The sequence below is a fragment of the Trichechus manatus genome, unplaced genomic scaffold (assembly GCF_000243295.1).
Source record: "Trichechus manatus latirostris isolate Lorelei unplaced genomic scaffold, TriManLat1.0 scaffold00203, whole genome shotgun sequence".
NCBI lineage: Eukaryota > Metazoa > Chordata > Mammalia > Sirenia > Trichechidae > Trichechus > Trichechus manatus.
Window position 1 is genome coordinate 1771168 of NW_004444139.1, and position 9480 is coordinate 1780647.

A 9480-nucleotide genomic window follows, 5' to 3' on the forward strand; every position below is an offset into this window, starting at 1 on the left:
GTTAAACGCATTACAAAGCTGGAAGTTTCTACTGAGCTCCACCAATAAATGACAAGTTTCCTGGAGGCCAACAAGCAATACTGCTCATCCTTAGGGACCGACACTGCACTCTGAGGGATGGTATGGTCTCGGCAGTTCTGTGCTAACTCACCGGGCCAGCCATCAGCCCCTCCACAGGAAAGTCAGGAACAGGAAGGAGTCCCATCGTTTCACTAAGAAGCACACTGTGAGATCATGGACACGTATAAGGATGTCTGAGTTCCTTGTGGAAACCCTGGTGGCACAGCAGTTAAGAGTTGGGCTGCTAACCAAAACGTCAGCAGTTTGAATCCACCAAGTGCTCCTTGGAAACCCTATGGGGCAGTTCTACTCTGTCCTGTAGGGTCACTATGAGTCCAAATCAACTAGACAGTAATCGTGTTGGGTTTTTTTTTTTTTGGATTTCCCTGCAGAAAGTCGTATGAGAAAATCTTGTTTTATTCCCTGTCTACTCCAAAAGACATAATCGAAAAACAATAAACAGTTCTGATAGCTTTTCATGTATGTGAATGCTTAGGTGAGCATTTTGTTATCTTTCTTGCCTAGTTACTTCTGAATTTTTATCCAGTCCCCAGTCCCTTCCTTAAATTCATATACATGCTACAACTAAGGGAAACCTCTGCTCTCTCTGGGCTGTGCTATTTGCGAGGACAATGAAGAACTTCAACAGGGACAAGCAGACATGACCTTAAACAGCAACACGCACACACTGTGAACAAGGTTTACCCTCTTGGTATTCCACAGGAAGAGCTCAGCCGCCCACTCACGCTGACTGGCTCCTTTAACCTCAGGCTGAGCAGCACCATACAGGAAAAGAATCACTTCTGTTGACAATTCTGTGAAAAGCTGCCCGTGACTGTCCCAAACTTCATTAAGGTACATCAAGTGGTGATGTCAAGAGTTCAAATAGAGGATAACTTGGAACACAAGAAAAAAACACCACTTCCAAAGACTAATCTACAAAGAGGATTTAAAGTAAGTATATAAATAAATGATTTTCACAAAAGCTAATTAATGAGGTGGAAACCCTGGTGGTGTAGTGGTTAAGGGCTACAGTTGCTAACCAAAAGGTCGGCAGTTCGAATCTACCAGGCCCTCCTTGGAAACTCTACAGGGCAGTTCTACTTTGTCCTGTAGGATCGCAATGAGTTGAATCGAGTAAAAGGAGCCCTGGTGGTGCAGTGGTTAGTGCTCAGCTGCTAACTGAAAGGTCGGCAGTTGGAACCCACCAGCCGCTCTGCAGGAGAAAGATGTGGCAGTCTGCTTCCGTCAAGATTACAGCCTCGGACACCCCATGGCTGTTATACTCTGTCCTACAGAGTCGCTATGAGTCAGAATCGACTTGATGGCAACGAGTTGGGGTTTTGGTTGGAATTAATGAGGTTGTCAAATTAAAAAACAATAAACTAATGTTAACTTCTCTTTGTTAAGTGCTGAAACTGAACATTCTATGTAACAATATGTTATGAGGAGAAGGCATCACAGAAGAGGGAGAAATGATAAAAAAATATATGCCTTTGGAACTAAAAGCAGTATCTCTCGGTAGATCTTCGGTCATGCTTACATGAAGTGCTGGGAAGCTGGAAAAATCATTTGATGGGTTTTCATTTCTTAATAGACACTATTCTACTTTTATGGTGTTTTTAATGGTAAGCCTGACTGTTACCTTTTAGGGAAGGATTTGGTAACCTTGATCCTACTGAAACACATGTAAAGCAGAAGCACAGGAGGATCAATAAAGCTACCAGATGTTAAAGACATAAAACGTTTCTCCGGGCATTCTGTGTCTTGGTCTTACTATACACAGTATTCTAATTTCACAGCGGAAAAGGAATGTTCTAACTCTTTCAAAATATCTTTTAACCAGAAAACTTGAAAACAGAAGGGAACAAAAGGCAATGCTGAAAGAACTTCCTAAATACAACTGCTATAAATGTTTGCTATTTGTTTTTACTATCTGTCAAAAACAGAATAAAATATACAAAAATGAAACAACTTAAAAATATATTTTCTCCACTTGGTTGCAAAGCTGCCAAGAGAAAAGTACAGCTGGGTTTTACTTTGTTTCTAGGTTACCCAACAGGAATCAATCCTGTCTTGCTTAAGAAACCTTAAATGCTAAAGAAGAATCCTGACATTGTTTTTAATCAAAACGGAGAAAAGAAAATTCAGTTAAGAAAAATAACTTCAAACACAAACAAAAAAAAAAGCCTTGTTGAACAAAACATAAATTGTAGATAACTAGAACTGATTTTCGGTGCAAATTCTAAGCCTAGCCAAATTATCAATGAAACTGCTGAATTAATTGCTTTGGAGTTTTATAGAAAGTATTCTTTCAAAATGCTCCCCCTTGTTTTGATTATTTTTTAACTTGCTTTTTAATGAACTATATGTTTGCATATGTAGCCACGTACCCTATATGTACTAAACGATTCCATTAGCATATAATCTATTACTAAAAAAATACTGATACATTTGATCCCCTATAAAGTGGAATCTATATGCAGCACTACAGGAATAAGAAGTGGAAATTTTATGCATATATTTCTCTGTGTGTATTTCTACAAAAATGCAGATATTTAAATAAAATATCTTCTTTAATCAGAACTATACATATGACCTCAAAGCTTCACATATAACTAATATTTTTAATGAGCATAAAGAAATTACTTTTTCTTAAAAATAATGCTTCGATTAGGAGCTCTTTGGAAGGGAACGGGCTCCTATTTAGCTCTCACTGATGCTTCACAGTAACTTCTCTTCGAAAGCTTGTAAAACGCTGCTTTTCAGCTACACACAGCACAAGGTTCATAGTTAACACTACGGAATACCAGGTCTTGGAGGTATAGCAGATAGCCAAGGTGGGTTACTTCCCAATTCAAGAAGAAGGTAAAAATGGCATCTTAATAAATAAAAAAAGCAAAATCTCTAAAAAGAAAGCATTTTTAAAAGCATGAAATTAACACAGATCGCAGTCACCCTACAAACTTTAACAATTAGCTAAAACTTCACAAACAGCTGAAACCTCACACCTAAGATGTGAAATCAACGCATTTTCCAAACAAAACCAGACCTAAACACAGATATGTTACAGCATCAAATATAAATTTGATGTCCACATTCACACCCGGCTCAGGGACCATGTCACACAATACCAATAGAAGCAGGCTTATCAACAGTTAACAAAACCACTGCTTGATTATATTTCTTACTTGCTTTGGAAATGTTACTTCAAAGCAAACCCTTTCCATTTCTACTTTGTAAATATCTGCCCTGCCTCTTCTCGTTCAGGGTGACTTCGTCACTCCTCATCTGAGCTGTTACAACAGTCTGCCTCTGGAAAGCACGGGCTTCCTTCCCTGAGCTGGATGTGACCAGTCTCTGCCCCCATTTCTCTCCCCCACTCCCATCTGACAAACTTGCTTTACTGCAGCCCAATGAATCACTTGTGATCTCCAGAATGCATTCTGCTCCCTCGCACCTGACTGCTTCGGAACATGCAGAAAACCTTTCCCTCATCTCTGCCTACCCTGGCTGATCCCACTTTGTACTTCATTAGAACAGAACCTGTTCTGGGAAGCCTCCTCTAGCAGGAAATCTGAGGGATGGTGCGGGCAAGGAGCCTAGAGACACTCCTTCTTGTGGTCCCAGAGCACCCCGACATACTATTGGTCTTGTATTTTCATCTCTCCCCAACTGAACACAAGCTCTTTTGAAGTCAGAAGCTAAATCTTTCTCACTGATCTTCTAACTCTAACGCCTAACAAAGCGTCTGATATGTCAAAGTAAATATTCAAGTAAAATTTGTTGAGGAGATAAATGAATGAAGAAGATAAACCAACAGAACCTAATAAAATAGTACTCTCATTTTACACTAATAGGTTTTCACCTTTAGAAAGCAGATAAGGACGTAATAAAGAAAAGTATGAACTTAGATTTTTCATAATATAGTACAAAAGACTTCCCACTTTTATAAAAAAAAAAAAAAGCATATGAATTAGATTTTAATAGAGTAAAAATCTTTAAGATGCTGAGAGTAATACATATAATTCTACATACTATTACAAAGCAACTAAATCCTATAACACACAAATAAATATTATATATTTGGTATTCAACTATTCCCAGCTTTCATGTTTCAACAGTCTGTCAAAAGTAACTGTAAATACATATATATTTGTAAATATATGTAAATACTATATGTACACAGTAAAGTAACTATACATACACACACACACATATATTTGACCACATACATATGATCAAATATACACATTTGACCATAAATGTCACTTATTAAGTTAGGGAAGATCAAAATCAAAATAAATGTGGACCCTACAAAATTATTTTGAAAATTTACACAGGTTAATGCTACTAAGTGCTAATTAGTGAATCGAAAATTAAAAGCAACATTGCTTCTAATTGTCAGGGAAAAAACCCTGCCCATTTACCCAATTTCTGATGTTTTGCAACTGATTATAAAATGCAAAAGCCTACAATGATGTAATTCCTTCGCATGGATTTGAACAGTAAATTCCACATATTTTTCCAGTTCTGATTCCAACCTCAACATGCTATAATCCATGTAAAGTAAAAATGGAAATGTCTTTTTAACACAGGCAAAGTAACATATTCAGCTCAACAACAGATCTCTATTTTCTATATTAGACACAGTCATTAGAATGCAATCAAAATTGTGACTAACTTGGTAACAGTACTCCAAGGTCTTTGAGAATCCTTACCTAATCCTATTCGGTTTGGACTTGTTTCTCGGCTACATCCCTGACTCCTAGGAATCTTGCTTCGTTTTTCTGAGGAGGGTGTCACAGGTGGGCCTCTTGAGGACCCCCCAGAAAGTCCACTGTAACCACTTCCCAACAATTTCCCTGGGGAACTCGACCGGCTGCCAGCTAAAAATCAAGCAGAACAAAAATGAGTAATAAATGTAAATCATGGAATAAACGATCACTTCAGAAGCTAGTTTACACAATTTAGATCAAATACTAAAATAGCTTTTAACTGATGGTAGTATTTATTTTAAAAACATGTGGGAACATAAAAGAATATCACTGATACACAGAAGAATTACTGACGGAGTTCTCCCAAATAAACACAGAAGCTTCTGACTCAAAAGGGCAAGCTGAGTATCAGTAGCAGCCTCCTTGATCTACAGTAAATCTCCACAAACAACCACAGCAATATTTATTTAGTGTTTTGTTTTTACTGTATAAAAGAGTTGATATGGCAAAAAAATTTTAAGTGTAACTGTTGGAAGAGTAAAAATATAACTATCAAATGGAGAAAATGGGTCCCCAAAAATTTCATTAATCTCACAAATGGAAGAAAAAGGGGCAGGAGGGGCAAAGGACCTAGAAATATGGTAAATACAAACCACAAAATAAGAAATAAGCTCAAACATATCAGTAATCACAATAAATGTGGCTAGATTAAATTCATCTACTGAAACAGAGATTTTGGACTTGTTTAAAATCATGAGATAAAACTCAATCATACGTTCTCATAAGAGACAAACATACCTTAAACAAAATAAATACAAAAGCATTTTAAAAGGACAAAGTATATTTCATGTTGATAAGAGAATAATTCTCCATGAACATGCTGTATTTTTACGCAAATAACACATACCTTTTACATTTGTTCGCAAATCGCTCCCTCTCCCTGTGAGGTATTTTCGTAAGCATGTTATACTAATTTTTTTTACAGCAGCATGTAAAAAAACTGCAGGGGCAGGATGCAGTTGGCAAACAAATGTAGAAGGCATGTATTATTTGTGTAAAAATACAGCATATAATCACGAATCTTTATGCTCCAAATAACAAAGCTTTAAAATAAAAAAATGCTAAAAATATAGGGAGAAAATTAAAAAGCCATAATTACCAATATACTTTCTCAGAAAGACTAATGAGTAACGAAAGACTCATATACCTCTCAGAAACTGCCTGATCAAACAGTCAAAATTACATATACACCCACTCCTCACTGATCGACATCGTTAGGTTCCAAAGATCAGGTTGTTATGTGAAAACGGAGGATGACCAAATCCGATCACAAAATGGAGGATGACTACATCATTACATAACTAGCAAATTATATCATTACCTAAGTGCCAACCCACTGAGAATCACGGCCCAGCCAAGCTGACGCATAACCTTAACCATCACAGCCAGCGTTAGTTACTCTCGCCTCACACCTCAGCATTCGTTACTGCCACATGTATGTCGTTAATGCACAAAATAGTCAGATAATAGATTTTTTACCATTGTTGTAAATGTGAAATGTCGGGTAACGGGACAGTCAATAAGTGAGGAGTAGATGTACGTGTAATACACATACACACACGTGTGTATATCCTAACAAACAGAATACACATACTTTGCACATTTCACATGAATATTATAAAAACTGACTCAGTACTAAACCTCAAAGGAAATCTCAAAAAAATCTACAAAAGCAGAAATCACAGAGTACTCTCCCTGAGAAGTATGCAATAAAATTAGAAATGAAACAACAAAAAGATATGGCTGGTAACTTTTATTAATGGCTAAGATGTTAGATAACTATAGAACCATTTTCTTGTGGAAAAAAATTGAGAAAACAGTAACTTTAAGCATCACAGCAATAAACCAGAATGTAGATCAGATCTCCCTAAGTAGAGAGGCAATATCCTAAAATGTAAAGTATGCATTTTTCTGTGCTAGAACAGAATGACTCAAAGGAAAAACCATTAATACTTACCTGGAAATGATAGATAGATTAGACAGACAGATACAGAAAAATTACTATCATTCAAATCAATCACTTAGGTGACTACTCACAAAAACTAATACTTTATAATGATTTTACTACAATTTAAAGTGAAATTCAGTGTAAAAACCACTAATACACATTACCATGAAGAACGTGCCTCAGAACCTATTAATTTTGCTATACCATAACAAAATGGAGAAAAAAATCCATTTCAAACTCTAGAATTTGAAACAGAAAAAATGCAGAAAGATCAACTAAGCTTATAATAACAAAAGAAATTCATACTGTGCGGGGACTTGGGAGGAGGGAGTTTGCAAACAAACTAAAGAGCAAGAAGAGGAATGAATGTCTTACCACCAGCAGGATTAGCAGATCTGGATCCTTGATTATGAGAGCAGACCAAAGGACAGGCAAAAAGCGGATTAAAAGACAATAAGACAATGCAGAGGTCAGCATGCAACACAACACAAATGTCTTTGTTCACAAACACGCTAACAAAACATGTATCGTAGGACTGGTTCTTCTTATTTTATTTTTGCACTTATGTTTATTTTATACTTATCATACTACATTATATTGATTGCAGATCTGTTCAAGGAACACTTATTAAGAGCCTACAATGTGCCAGGCCCAGCACGAGGCTCAAGAGATGCAGAGATGTAGGGAAGACTAAGGCAAGCGCCCTCCGGAGAACATCTCTCCAGCTCTGAGCAACCTGAGGGAAATGGCCGAGTCTTACTCATCCAAGTATCACTGCCAGCTTACATAGGGCTGACCACACTGTAAGTGCTCAGTAAGCATTAATGAACTGGAAACACTGTTATTAACTGCTTCCACCTCAATGTCCTATGACTGCCCTTAATTCTCAAATATTCGAAATATGCCCACTGTTAAATATGCCCTAAAAATAATATTTTTGAAATTTACTATTAAAGCAGGATGATGAATTCTAGTATATCCACATTTGTAATATATATAAATATGTTCATATTTACCCCCTAACGAAATAATTTAAAAAAATACTTCATTTCTATGCCTAAGCTTATGGTCCGGTCTTAATGATCATTTGCTGATGTGGTCTCCCTTCCCGGGGGGGGAATTCAGAGACTAGAGTAAAAATGAAGAGGTTTGTAAGTGCAGCCCCAAGGCCAGGTGCATTATTTCCATGAGTTTGAAGAGTTAAAGTTTTATCACCACCCCCAACCCCTACCATAAAAAAAATCTTTAACCTTCACCACCTCCTCAGCAGAGATAACATATGGATTTGTAACCCTGCACTATGAAGAGAGAAACGCATCGTAAGCCAGCGAGGGACAGAGAACCCGGCCGATGACAAGGCCAAGACACAGGTGGCCCACAGAGACGGGAACACCGCTCTACCCCACTCTCCAAGGAGGGAACAAACACGGCACAGGTAGAGTCAGGCGTTCTTTTATTCCACTCAGTGTGATTCTACTGACCTACACCCGAGTCTTAAACACGTTTTGTTTGAAATAAGCTGTGATTCACATTTACCAGGTCACGACCAGAGTGCTCATCATTTCTGGGGCTCATGGCGTCACCAGGATCCTACAGGACAACCAGAGCTGGGGTGCTGCTGTCAAGGTAGATTCTGGGCAACACCTGCACACTGGATTCGCGTGAAAACCCAGCGGCATTTTATAGGAAATAGAGGCTCCTTGGTCTTAATAAGCCCAATCTTCCTGCCTTATATCCCTCATCCTATAAACCCACTCCTAGATATAAAGCAGGAAACATGAAGGTTGTTCACCTCAGCTAGAACAGGAGTCTCCAGATCTGAAGCGATTATGGCAGTAAACTTGCTTTAGTTTACCGTCCATTACATGTCAGGCTCACAGCTTTGATTAAATCCTCATGGTATCCCTATGAGGTGGGTTTACTACCATCTATTTCACAGACGGTTAAACGAAGGCTCCCAAACCAAAAACCCACTGCCGTACAGTCGATTCCAACTCCTAGCGACCCTACAGGACAGAGCAGAACTGCCCCACAGGGTTTCCAAGGCTGTAAGTCTTCACAGAAGAAGACCGCCACATCCTTCTCCTGTTGAACGGCTGGTGGGTTCAAACCGCCATCTTTCAGTTAGCAGCCGAGTGCTTTACGCACAGCGCCACCAACGCTCCCTAAATGAAGGCTCAGAAAAGCTAAAACACTTGCCCAATATCACACCAGGGCCAGGACGCAGGCCCATATCTGTCTTGACCCAAAGCCCATGTTTTCTGTACGTTACCCTACACGATGCAACTCACCCCACAAAAAGATCCTGCAGCCCCATGCAAGTCAGCAATCTGATCAACCGTCCCCTTCCTTTTCAGAAACGACATGAGCGTTTTTAAGACGAGGGCTACAGTTCTCAAAGGGACATGAAAAGTAACTTCACAAAGGGGTGAAAGGCATTCCACACTCCAAGAGAAAATCGGAAATGTGGCTGCGAGCACGCATCGCCTGACGGTGCTGTGCTGGGGAGCCTGAGGGGACAGAGCAGCTCCCTGGAGGGAAGGCATCCTCCACCGCACCCCACTGCCCACGACAGCTCTGAGCCACCGCACTCCACTGCCCATGACACCTCTGAGCCACCGCTCCCCACTGCCCACGACAGCTCTGAGCCACCGCACCCCACTGCCCACGACAGCTCTGAGCCACCGCACCCCA

The 9480-nt window shown here is 39.2% G+C and overlaps 1 protein-coding gene across 12 annotated transcripts in view; it reads right to left on the reverse strand.

The window, feature by feature from the left end:
* CLASP1 (cytoplasmic linker associated protein 1) overlaps positions 1–9480 on the reverse strand; it is a 350733-nt gene that overhangs the window by 94135 nt on the left and 247118 nt on the right. For all 12 annotated transcript variants that reach the window (XM_023742167.1, XM_023742168.1, XM_023742166.1 and 9 more), the window contains one exon: positions 4782–4949. In XM_023742167.1, coding sequence (XP_023597935.1) covers positions 4782–4949 — 168 coding nt within the window. The remainder of the gene's footprint in view (positions 1–4781; positions 4950–9480) is intronic.